This window comes from Aotus nancymaae, unplaced genomic scaffold (genome assembly GCF_030222135.1).
Source record: "Aotus nancymaae isolate 86718 unplaced genomic scaffold, 86718_ANA_hifiasm-v0.15.2.pri h1tg000059l, whole genome shotgun sequence".
Classification (NCBI taxonomy): domain Eukaryota; kingdom Metazoa; phylum Chordata; class Mammalia; order Primates; family Aotidae; genus Aotus; species Aotus nancymaae.
In genome coordinates, this window is record NW_026988473.1 from 40,059,409 (window position 1) to 40,072,966 (window position 13,558).

General features: G+C 40.2%; 1 protein-coding gene across 4 annotated transcripts in view; it reads right to left on the reverse strand.

Annotated features, from left to right (window-relative positions):
• The window catches only part of PRMT3 (protein arginine methyltransferase 3), a 137,298-nt gene extending 126,980 nt beyond the window's left edge, over positions 1–10,318 (reverse strand). For 3 of the 4 annotated variants that reach the window (XR_010338349.1, XR_010338348.1, XM_012456490.2), the window contains exons 1-5: positions 10,260–10,299; positions 9,881–10,016; positions 8,218–8,300; positions 6,525–6,574; positions 5,756–5,858 (exon numbers count right to left, since the gene is read on the reverse strand). Coding sequence is in view for 2 of the 4 variants with exons in the window: in XM_012456490.2 (XP_012311913.1) it covers positions 5,756–5,858; positions 6,525–6,574; positions 8,218–8,300; positions 9,881–10,016; positions 10,260–10,287 (400 nt within the window). In the remaining 2 variants the exon portion in view is untranslated. Of the gene's footprint in view, positions 1–5,755; positions 5,859–6,524; positions 6,575–8,217; positions 8,301–9,880; positions 10,017–10,259 lie in introns of all 4 variants that reach the window. The other variant, XM_012456488.2, reaches the window with a different exon arrangement.
• Positions 10,319–13,558: the final 3,240 nt, after the last annotated feature.

The window sequence follows — 13,558 nt, forward strand, 5'->3', positions numbered from 1 at the left end:
ACAAAACAATTAAAAATATGTTAGGAATAAACATGGCCTAAGTTTCTATTATGTGGTCAATTGAGAAAGATTAGTGAAAGTACTTTTAATTAAATATTTATCATCTTGGCTGGGCACGAGAGCTCATGCCTGTAATCCCAGCACGTTGGAAGGCCGAGGCAGGCAGATCACTTGAGGCGAGTTCAAGATCAGCCTAGCCAACATGGTGAAACCCTGTTTCTACTAAAAAAATACAAAAAATTAGCAGGGCCTGGTGGTGCAGGCCTGTAGCCCCAGCTACTTAGGAGGCTGAGGCAGGAGAATCGCTTGAACCTTGGAAGTGGAGGTTGCAGTGAGCCGAGATTATGCCACTGCACTCCAGCCTGGCACCTGGCAACGGAGTAAGACTCTGTTTCAAAAAAAAAAAAAAAAAAAATTATTATTCATCATCTAAACTGTTTCAGTTTAAATTCAAAGAGCATGCTATTAGTCTAAGTTTTTCATTATTTGGCTAAACTGAACACATATTTAAGTATTAATTACACTCAATCAAATCCAGGAAGAGAGAAAAAACCTAATATTTACTGATCAGCAGGTATCTTTCAAGTACATCATTACATCTCATTTTATTCTCAAAACAAAGCTAAGATATATTTATCCCTATTTTAGGCATGGAAAAAATAAATTTCAGACAAATTAAGTTACTATTCCAAAGTTATATATCTGTTTATGGAGGAACTAAGATTTAAACCCACACCTGCCTTCCCAGCTCATGTTCTTGCCATTACACAAAGCCACCTCCTAGCCCATGTCCTTATTATAGTAGGTATTAAATTCAGATATTGCTTAAGGGAAACCCTGCCATATATGACAATATGAATGAACGTGGAGGACATTATGTGAAGCAAAATAAGCCAGACAAATACTGTGTGATCTCACTTTTGTGTGAAATTAAAAAAAAAAAAAAAAAAACTCACAGAAGCAGAGAGTGGAAAGGTGGTTGCCAGAGGTTGAGAATCGGGGGACATGGGGAGATGTTGGTCAAAGGGTACCAACTTTCAGCTACGAGATGAATAAGTTCTGGGCATCTATCTATGGTATAGTGACTGTAGTTGAAAATGCTGCACAGGATACTTGAAATTTGCAGGCAGTAGATCTTAAGTGTTCTTACCACAAAAATAAAAACTGGAAAGTGAGGTGATGTTAATCAGCTTGCTTACGGTAATCACTTCACAACGTATACGCATATCAAATCATCACACTGTGTACCTGAAATGTACACAATTTTCATTTATACCTTAAAAAAACTGGAGGAAAAAAAATTCCTAACAACAGCGTGTAAAGAATTCCACATATTCAACAATTTTTCATCCCAGGCAAGGTAGAGTGAAATCTATACACTAAAGTCTTATTGCTGATATTACCAAATATCCTAATTCCCAGTATTATTTTTAAATTATTGATTTAATTTTAATTTCATTTAATTTTAATTTCACTATATATAAATCACTGGCTTCTGCAGAACTAACAGCTTTGCAAAGAGAAGTTAACATATGTAGTTAGTGAATTTCACAACCATTTACTGGTGTAACTTTCAGACCAACTTAATGCAATAAGTAGTGCAAATATTACATTTTCCCCTCAGGATAGCACTGGAAGAAATGTGACTTTGTAAAAAATCCTATTCAGTTTTTCCATTGTGAAGATACGTCTTCAAAGTTAGGACAAAATAGCTAAGCTTAACGAATGCATAATACCCTAAGAGACTACAGTCCAAGTTGAATTCTTGTTATAAAAGCAGTGCAGGGTGTCACTAGCTTCTCATCACTCTGGAAGAATATTGAGTCACTGAGGTTTAAAAACTGCATTCATTATCTAATTCACCAAATATTAACGAGCACAACAAAATATTTCCAAACTATTTAAGGCTGGTGTACTATATTTTCTACTTCCTACTACAAACCTCATTTTGTATTTTGATTTCAAAATTCTTCAAACTCTTTGGCCAGTTTCTGTTTTGCTTTCTGCTGCAATAAAAAAATTAATCATAATAAAAACTTTTTACTGTTAAGAATATGTAGATAATTATATATTAAAGATGCATTCATCTATTTACTTCTCATTAGTCTCTTCCAGTGTGTAACAGTTCCTCTTTGTTTTTCATGATCTTGACACTTCTGAAGGGCACTGATTAGTAATTTTGTAAAATGCCCCTCAACCTGGGTTTGTCTGATATTTTTTCATGATTGCATGAAGTTATACATTTTTGGCAATAACACCAGATAAAACATACTGTATCCTCAGTGCATCATATCATGGACTTCGTGGTGACTATGTCTTATTACTGGTCATATTTACCTCTCCTACTTGGTTGTGATAGTCCTCCACTGGCTTTCTTCATTAAAGTTTCCGACTCCTTTGTAGTTAATACATTTCTTTGGAAGATACTTTGATCTATACAAATCCTGTTTTGCCTTAAATTTTTGCCCAGTTATTGTAGCCTCAATTGATGGATCTTTTCTTCAAGTAATTATTGTGGTATTTGCCTAAAGGGGATTTTCTACTTCTCTCTTTCCTTCTATATTAATAGGAATGCTATACTATGGTTCAGCTGTTCTTTTTCCATTTATTTATTTGATTTTTTTTTGGTAGCATGGACTCATGGATATTTACTTCATCCAACAGACTAAAATCTAATACTGTTGTTATTTTATGTGTTGTTCGAATCATTCTAGTATTGGCCATCAGATACTCCTTCAGGTTGGTTCCTGTGCTCTTTTGATAAGTATTCCCCTTCTTTAACTACTTCCTTATTTTCTGGCACAAGATGTCCCAGATTCATCTTATATTTTTCCTCCTCCATGCCTAGAATCAATCATCACTTTAAGGAGCCTTGGTTCCTTTTATTACAGAAAGTATTAGAAATTAAGATTTGGGCATTAGGTGCATTAATTGCCATTGGGGTTTTTCTAGGCCCTCTCAGCAAACAGAGCTAGGAAATATATGTATATATACTAACCCACAAATGCACACACATCTATTATTTCTGTATCTATCTGTGTATACATTAAAAACTTAAGTTTATACTGATACCTCTATTTCCAATCTATCATCACAGGATTCATTTTCTTCTTTTCCAGTTCCTTATTAGGAAGTTGTTTCTCTAGCAGTGAGAAATCTGGCTCTTATCATCCATAATATACATATTTACTTTTTAATTCTAGGATACACAAAAAGTTGTCAGAATTGCTCATCCATAGCCCATAAGAAACACCTTTACTTACTAAATTACAGCATTTATGTAGTTCTTTTTACCTTTAGCCTTGCCATAATATCTAATCAAGACTCCAGTTACTTAGTTTTCTTCCCCAGTCCTTTCTGTGTAGTTATGTTTTTCATTTGTAATACAGTAATGTTTATTCGTTAGTGTTTGTACTCCATTATGTACCATCACCTTCCTCCCCTACCTAACCCACCACAATCTGGTTTTTTCAATTGTTTATTTTTGATTAAAGGAAGACTATGAGAAACATTACTATAATCCCTAAAATCAGAGCCAAACAAAAAGATATTATTCAGAGAAGTATTACTCCTTCATTATCCTGTTACCCATTCTCGTTGGACCCTTCTTTTCATCCCTTTCCCACTAACCCCTGGAAGTAAGAAACCCTTTAGTTTCTGATTTATCCTTCTTGTATTTCTTTTGCACAAATGAGCAACATTTGCATTTGCTCAAATTCTTTTTTTTTGAGACAGAGTCTTGCTCTGTCACTCAGGCTGGAGTGCAGTGGCGTCATCTCAACTCACTGCAACCTCTGCCTCCCAGGTTCAAGCGATTCTCCTGCCTCAGTCTTCTAAGTGGCTGAGATTACAAGTGTGCATCACCATGCCTGGCTAATTTTTGTATTTTTAGTAGAGACAGGCTTTCACCATGTTTGTCAGGCTGGTCTCGAAATCCTGACCTCACGATCTGCCTGCCTCCCCAAGTGCTGGGGTTACGGGTGTGAGCCACCTCACCCAGCCAAATCCCTTTCTTTCTTACACGAAGAGTAGTAGCACAACACATTCTTCTGGGTTTTGCCCTTTTTCATTTAACAGTATGTCCTGGATATCACTCTGTATCAGTTCAGAGAGGTTTGTTCTTTTTAAAAGGTGTGTACTACTCCACATGTGACAATTCTCCTATGCAAGGACGTTTAAGTTGTTCCCAACATTCTGAAATTACAAAGCTAAAATCAGTAACTTTATGTACACACAGTTTCAGAATGTAGGGGGTATACCTTCAAGATAGATTCCTATGAAATTGCTAGGTTAAAAGCACATATATAGTTTTGTTAAGTACTGCCAAATTTGCATTCTATTATCAACAGTGAGAGTGCCTATCTAACCACAGCCTCACCAAGAGAATGTGTCATCATTTAAAAAAACTTTTCCAGGCCTTTGCCCTGATCCAGCAGAAAATTAACTAAGAGACCCATACTTTTTTTTTTTTTAGGCAGGGTCTCACTCTGTCACCTAGGCTGAAGGGCAGTGGTACAATCTCAGTTCACTGCAACCTCCCCACCACCCCCAACCTGCTTAAACAATCTTCCCACTTCAGCCTTCCAAGTAGCTGGGACCACAGGTGTGTACCACCACACCCAGTTATTTTTTTATATTTTTAGTAGTGACGAGGGTCTTGCCATGTTGCCCAGGCTAGTCTTGAACTCCTGAGCTCAAGCAATCCGCTTGCCTCAGCCTCCCAAACTGCTGGGATTACAGGCATAAACTACCACGCCCAGCCATTCTGGTATGTTTTTAGGTCTAAAAAGAGCTCTGAAGCCTGCTAGAACTTCATCTTTATGATAAAACCTGGGTATCCATAATCCCTTATCTTAGTCCAGACATTCCTTCCAGTTGATTCCAGTTCTTTAGATACTAATTCTTTTAATCAACTGCCAATCATAAAATCTTTGAATCCACCTATGACCTGAAGCCACCACCCCCTCCCTTCAAGTTGTCCTGCCTTTCTGGGCCAAACCAATGTACTTCTTATATGTACTGACTGATGTGGTATGTCTCCGTAAAACATACAAAACCAAGCTGTAGCCTGACATGTTGGGCACATGTTCTCAGGATCTCCTAGAGCTGTGTCAAGGTCCTCATATCTGGCATAGAATAAATCTCTTCAAATATTAGCGTTTGAGTTTTTGTCAACAAATTTATTCTCTCAAGTCTCCCTATGTTTTAAAACATACTGTACAAAATGTTCAAACAAGCTCATACTTGTTTTTTTTCTTTTTTTTTGACGGAGTTTCATTCTTGTAGCTCAGGTTGGAATGCAATGGTGAGATCTTGGCCCACCGCAACCTCCGCCGCCTGGGTTCAAGCGATTCTCCTGCCTCAGCCTCCCCAGTAACTGGATTACAGGTGTCAACCAACCACACCCAGCTAATTTTTACATTTTTTTTTTTTTTAATAGAGACAGGGTTTCCCCATATTGGCCAAGTTAATCTCGAACTCCTGACCTCAGGTGATCCTCTACCTCACAAAGTGCTGGGATTACAGGTGGGAGCCTCCACACCTGGCCACAAGCTCATACTTTTAAATTCCTTTCTGGTAATGTTAGTGTGAGTATTAGTTTTTAAGCAACTTAACTTTTCCATTGAAACCAACTACCTGATGAAGCATTTGGAAAAATTTAAAAAGCATGTCTTTTCCTAAAACACTTTACCTCCATTTTGCCATAACAAATGGCTTATGTTAATTAAAGTAGATATACTTATGCTCATCTTACCAAATTGAAGTAAAAGGTCATCTTCTAATACCGGCTTCAAATACTCTTCTTTCTCCCAAGGCACTGGGTTGTATATGGAATTCATATACTCAACTGTAGGATTCTGGATATAAAATTAATTGTATGTTTTTTCCATTACATATAACCACAAAATCTCCTTAGTAAAAACTACAGAAATTTAACAAAAAGGAAATCACGTCTGCATTACTCAAAATCAGTATATCTCTAAGAAATCTGTATATACTTGTCATTTCATTAACTTGTTGGATGATTGCTTAATCAGTAGTTTCAATGAAGAGTTTTTTACTATTTGGATTTGGGGAAAGCATTGTCATGTCATTAAAGATTCCTTTAAATAGGACAAAAATACCCACAAAGTATTTGAAAAAACAGAACAAAAAAGAGAAACCAAAATACTTAAAATGACATTAGAAATTACTTCTGATTTTACAGATCTTCTCCATCAATACTTCCCTTTATCTGACACTGAATTACTTTTTCACATACACTGATTCATCTCTTAGACGCAGTGAAAATAATACTTGTTAGTTATGGTGGACATTTACATGGTGCTTTCTGTTATGCTAGTTCCTAATGTCCACGAGTCCCCCAATATGAGTACCAAATTTAACACAGTTCCTCCTATAATAATTCCTCATATTCTTTTAAATAATCAGTAATCTGACTGATTAAATCATCAGTAGACTCATAGTCAATGTAGCATTTCTTTAATTTCTAAACAAAATTATAAATTAGGCTGTCAACTTACCTTAAGTCTAATAAAATTTATTAGCTTAATGTATCCATAAAATTCAAGTCCTAAAGAGAGAAAAAAGAAAATTCACCTGTTTTAACATAATGTGAATTTTGTTTAATTGACCTGTTCTATAAGGGATCTCTGATTAAATAATAAAATACTTCTTACTCTAAATTACAACTGATATTTTGATTGTATTAAGAATTAGAATAATACTTCAGAATATTCTGAGAAACAGCCATAGATGCCAAGTTAAAGCTTCTGTAGTATTTCTAAAAAGCTGTGAAATTGATTTTTAAAATTCTATTCCTTCTTTGTCAGAACAATACAAATCTGGAAAATTAGGTTCTACATTTTACCAAGTATTTGGCAATTTTGATATCAGCTAAAAATTTTAAATCCTTAATTTTTATGGTGTGTATGGAATTATAATTTTGCCAGGACATGGTGTATACTAGCTTTTACATGAAGTTAAATGTTGCAAACCCAATGAGGTTTGTTATCTGGTTCTCGTATCCTTCCAGAAATGAAGCAGCATCTATAACAAAGGAAAGCAGTAATATACCCAACCAACCAATTATTTGTCATAAAACTGTTGTTATGAGAAAGCTTTAATAGCATACAAACCCCCATATTGGTAAGTGAAAATATAAAATTATATCTCAAGTATTATTCTAATACTTTAGAAAAGCAACATTAAGAACATTTAAAAATGAGGCTGTCATTTATGCCTTACAAAAGTACTTCAAGTTGAATTTATGAGTTATAAACATGTGATACCACATATTTATCTGACACTGAAACATCTGTCTAGTATTCTCAATAATGTCCTTTCTTAGTTTTCAACAAATATAGGGACCAAAGACCAATTCTGTATTTAATTTTTTTGTAGTGTAGCTCTTCTACATCCATTTAAAGAAGTTGAAACCCTTAATTGTAACGCAAGTTTGTTTATATAAAAGTTTCAATAGAAACAGCACCTGAATGTTTTGCTTCATCACTCTTTTTCCAGTGTCTACCAAACTTTGTACAAAACTCAGTCTCATAGGCCGTGAAATTCATGTCATGCTTTGAGCTGTCTTTTTTCAAATGACCTACCTCCTTTTTCAAATTCTAACTCTATGCTTGTTCTCCCTAATTCTAATATGTAATCACATGCCAAGTCTGTTTTTGTGTTTAGTTGTAAAGCTAATATAAGCTTAAATATAGTGAATCTTGTCTAGAAGAGTGACTTACTAATTATTTCCTCAAGGACCACTTGTCAAAAAACTCCATTTCCACATAAGATGTTGCTGTATGATTCACCATATTAGACTCGTACAGAAAAAGGGTCTGGAAAACTATAAAATCTGAACTTAAATTTCACACCTTTTTTTTTGAGACAGAGCCTCACTCTGTCGCCCAGGCTGGAGTGCAGTGGAGCCATCTTGGCTCACTGCAACCTCCACCTCCCAGGTTTAAGCGATTCACCTGCCTCAACTTCCTGAGTAGCTGGGATTACAGGTGTGTGTCACCACGCCCAGATGATTTTTGCATTTTAGTAGAGATGGGGTTTCACCATGTTGGCCAGGCTTGTCTCAAACTCCCAAACTCAAATGATCCACCCACCTCAGCCTCCCAAAGTGCTGGGATTACAGGCATGAGCCACCATGCCTGGCTAAACTTCACAACTTGGGATTGCCTTTATTCTAAAAAAAATACTCACCATGTTTATGAACCATGCTATCAATATTAAATTGATGCTCAGACTTACAGTGTGAAAATGTTTCTTCAGCAGATGTGAATAACCTGAAAAATCAAGCAACAGCTTCATGGAATAGTCCCCCAAGAAATCTAAATACCGATTTTATAGTACCTATACACTTTTTTTTAAACTCTGCTGGTTTCTAGTTTTATTTCCAATTAAGAAAAAACAAACACATTTGTATCTGAAAGGAATGGAACTCAGCACTTCCAAAGGGAATTAATTAGTACTTCTGAGTCCCATTTTACACCTAAAACCAACTATCCTTTAAATGTCAAAGTTAATTTATTTGTCAAATAATATCACTGATTTTATCAAAAGGCTTTTAAGAGAGTTCCCTTTGATAGATTCTGTTTCTCTTAAGTCATACAATTTCCCTACTTGAGATTCTTTTCTCCTCTGTCAACTCTGCTTTTAGAGGCTTTGAACTGGCACAGCTCAAACTGCTTTTAGAAATAAAGCATAAAATGTAATTTTACAGCTGGCATATTCCCAAAGTGCCTTATTTCAAAAGTGATCTTGTAGTGTTCCCAACGTACTTGCATTACAGACACTGTGAGCATCAAGCCTCTTTACTATGTGACATGCAAATCTGAAGGACACTTAAAGACAGGAATACACTGCAGAGAAGCTGCATACCGTATCTATATTCCTAACACATGTGGAGCATTAGTTTTCAACAAATGTTTACCGAGATAGGTTATTTGGAGTATTTATGGAGGCTATCACAGGCACTGCACCCCTGGTGCTCAATAAATATTTTATGACAACTAGAATATATGCAGACATTCCACCTACCCAATGGGGCGACAGATGAGAACACTAACACACCACCAATCAGCACCATGTCCAGATACAGAGAACACTGGAAAATGTATTAAAGTAACACTGGCCAATGCCAACCGGGCCTCTTTCATGCCTACTTGCCTAGGACAGCAACCAAGTCTTCCCAAGACTAATAGTCACAATTTTAAGTGGCAGGAATGTGAATTTGGAAATAAGCACACCACAGCTTTATGACCTTGAGCAAATTATTGATACTGCAGTCTCTTTTTCCCTAAATGAAATATCCTACTTAAGGAAGGTGAACTTCCTTCTTAGACCATCTAAACCGCTCAAATATAATAGAAATGTTTCACCTGAGAAGCTCTCTACTGCTCAAAGAATTAGCATGGTAAAGCTGGAAGGCTCCTTAGGGATTATCTAAGTTCAGTGTGGCTCCCAAATTTGTTACTCATTAGTAACTTCATTGTTACTTCTGATCTTGTCCTTATAAAAACAGAAGATTCCTAGACCCTATTCCTGATTTAGAAGAATTCAGGTGCAGAATTCAGCATCATTTTGTTGTCGTTTTTTCAGCGTCTCAAGGGACAAGATTTGGAAACCACAGATTCAATGCACTACTAGTCAAAAGCTCGTAGTACAATTGGCCTTCCAGTTCACGGCTCCCCCTCTCTACTACAGAGGGTCCTCCTTCTCCACAAGCCCTCACCCCAGACCAGTGGTCGCAGAATTCAAGGACAGGCCACTCCGGTTCGCCTCCTGCCCGAAGTCGTTCCTGGGCACTTAGACCCCACGCGGTCGGGCACCCTAGGGCAAGGGCCAGGCGCTGAGGCGGACGAACCTGTTACAGAACAGGCAGGGGGTCTGCTGCTTGTCGTGGGGGAGATCAGCATCGTCCTCATCCTCCCAGGCGGCCTCGTCCCCGCTGTCCGACAGTTCTGGCAGGTCCTCCTCATCCTCCACAGCGCCCCGGCCGCCTAACACACGCACAACAATCAGATCAGCCTCGAACACCGGTTCGGCCCGGGAGCTCGAGGAGCAGGTGAGAATGGGCTCTCCCCTCTCCTGTTCGCCCGCGGCCCTCACTCAGCACCTCCTCCGTGCTCCCTGGGAGCCCCCGACCCCGCTCGGGCCCGCGTCCCAGAGGGTATTCCACCGGCCCCACACAGGCGCGGCCTAGGGGTGAGCGAGCCGGGTGCTGAGGGGCCATGGGTACCCACCCGTAGCGCCTGACGCTAACGAGCACATGGCTGTGGTGCCTGAAGAGCCCGGCGTGTCTGGGGGCGGGGACCGGGTTGGGCAACGAGCGCGCGCAGCGGCCGACGACTCTGGGAACGAGCGCGAGCACAAGCGCGAACCCGCGGCAGGACCGGGGCTCCGGGAACTTCGCAGACCGCCGGGAACGCCGGAGCGCGCGCGCTTCCGGCCTCGAGACGCGGTGCGGGTCACGTGAGGTGGGGGCGGGGCGAAAGTAGGGGCTGACGCAGCGCGCGCCGAGGAGGCGCGTTGATGACGGTGAATGTTGCAGCCCAAGGAGGGGACTTTTGTCCCCTCCTTGGGCTGCGGCAGGCGTTAGGGGGAGGTCCCGGCCCGCAGCCCTGAGCCCCGAGGCAGAGAGACGCCGCAGCGGTTTTGCTGTTGGCATCCTGTTCTCTGTTCGCCCTACAGAGCGGTTAGCGATGAGCGGTTAGCGGAGGAGGCGACCGGCCCTTAACGCCCTCTGGTGGCGGAGGAGGTCAAACGCTGGAGGCTCGGCTGGTTTCTGGGCTCTCAGGTCTTGGAGTGGGTGCAGCTGGCGAGAGGGACCGACCTCTATGGGCCTCGATGGGTCTACTGCAGGGACAGATAGGAGCCAAAGCCCCCAAAAGGGATTTTAATCTTTGGTTAACTGAGAGCGTGAACTCTAGAGCCAGCTTACTGGGTTTGAATGCTACCCACGTCACTTTGTAACTATTGAGCAAGTTACTCGACCTCTCTCTGCCTCAGTTTCATCAAATACAAAACCAGGATAATAACTGTACTAACCTCAGCACTATAGTAAGGATAAAATGAGTTAATACATGTAAAGTGCTCAGACACTTGGTCCTAAACAATGGGAAACGGTTAAACTATTTTTAAGCCAAGGCAGTGATGCTCTCGGATGTGTTGAGAAAGTAACATTCTGGTTGCTGTGTGGGGAAAAATACAAATGTTCCCCTGCCTGCCTTATGCCACTTCCTTCTTCCTTTCCTAATATCTATTCAAACCATAGAATTAATTTTTTTTTTTTTTTTTTTGAGACTGAGTCTCGCACGGTTGCCCGGGCTAGAGTGAGCAATCTCTTCTCACTGCAACCTCCACCTCCCGGGTTCACATGATTCTCCTGCCTCAGCCTCCCGAGTAGCTGGGATTACAGGTGCACACCACCACACTAAGTTGGCCAGGCTGATTTCGATCTTCTGACCTGATGATCTACCCGACTCCGCCTCCCAAAGTGTTGGGATTACAGGCGTGAGCCACTAATTCTTTCTTAGGCCAGCATTCTTTTTCAGGAGGGAGTGCCCCAGGCTCTAGCACAGTTTAAATTGGCCTACCAGGCCCTGCATAATCCTGCTTCTTTCCAACTCGCCCTCAAGCCTTTTATTTACTGCTAATCACTGAATCCTCTACAAGTGGGTAAGTCCTTTTGGTCTCAACCAGAAACACTTGCCTCAAGCCACCATTTCCAAAATAGTTTCCACCATTGTTTCAGAAGTATCTTGTTCATTTCTTAGCACCTACCATTTGCTTACTTGATTTTTTTTCTTTCTTTTTTGGTGATACCTCACAGCACTGCACAATAAGGGTAAGTAAGGACCACGTCTCTTTACTTTCATTTCTCTGGCACATAATAGTATATGGCCTGGCCCATAGTATTAATAGACTCTGAATTTATTTACTGAATGAAAATTATGCCTTATATATTGCTAAATGTATTTCTGAATGTACTCCTTTCCCTTAATTGCAAATTCCTAAAGGATGGAATCCATCAAATAATTAGTTTGTGGGTTTTTTTTTTTCTTTGAAACAGAGCCTTGCTCTGTCACCCAGGCCGGAGTGCAGTGGTGTGATCTTGGCTCACTGCAACCTCCACCTCCTGGGTTCAAGCGATTCTCCTGCCTCAGCCCCCGAGTAGCTGGGATTACAGGCGCCCACCACCACGCCCGGCTAATTTTTGTATTTTTAGTAGTGTTAGGGTTTCACCATGTTGGTCAGGCTGGTCTTGAACGCCTGTTCTCAAGTGATCCACCTGCCTTGGCTTCCCAAAGTCCTGGGATTACAGGCGTGAGCCACTGTGCCCGGCCCAAATACTCATTTTGAAGCTTTCTTACATTCTAGGACATTGCCAAAATAGCTGCTGGCTCCCTTGAGTTGGAGTCATTGTTCATGGATGCATCCCGCAGTGCCTATGTGCTCAATGGTTGCTAGGAGGCACTGAATAAGCATTTGCTGAATGCATTAATGAATGAAACACTTTTGATTACCTGGGCCAATCCAACTTTTCCCTTCATCCTTCCAGCATAAACTTTTTCTGTCTGTGTAAAATGTGGTGGAAAACTTCCTGAATCCCTTAGTACTAAATGGAACACTCAGTCCATTCATTGCTGACAATAAAACAAGTTAACACTCAGTGTGGAGGACTGGCCAAGAGTCTTGTTCCTTAGTAAGTGCATATCTCACCACAATGCAGAGCTCAACAGAGGGCTGCTTTTCTCTCTATTCCCAAGGTGAACACAGACCCTTCCTCATCCCACATCACTACTGAGACCATAATAACATGTTGAATAAAACCTGCTCGAAGGTTTGTAAGGAAATAATGTAAGGAGAATAACTTAAAACAGGCCACTGGGTTTAGCTGCTTTCAGAGCCCAGAGGCCTCAGCATATCCTCAGCTCATGCTTTTTCACCACCAAAACCACACATCTAGGCTCTTCAAAGTCCAACTCCCAGGGAACCCCACCTGGCAGGAGGAAGATAATTCCATTTCCTTCTAAAGCTCACATTTCAAGATTCCACCCTGCCCTAAATAATATGCCTATTTTCTGGGTGACTGACATTGTGAATGTCTACTCCCTTCTAAGGATATACACCCCAAAGTAAAGGGCATGGCCTTTATCCTCCAGTGTATACTGAAGCTTGAAATGTACTTGGCATACTGTAGGCCCTGGAAAACTTGAATCACTCAAATCACTTTGCTTCCCTGGTATAGATGTTAAGTTTCACCAACACCTTTTGTTCCATGATGGAAATTAGCAATGTGTGCTCCTCTTGGCTTTGACCCTTTCTTCTGCATCTTTCTTTGTCTTAATTTTTAAAGTGCAGCAGCATGAGCACTTTAAAGTTTGGTGGCATAGAATTTTACTGGCTATGTGAACATTTTGTGGTTAATCACTAGAACGAAGGAGAAACCCAAATGTTTCAGTTTTGTTCATCCACAACATGTAGTAACAATTAACTGAAACTACCTGGAAATATAAAGAAACAGAGTGATCTTGCAGGG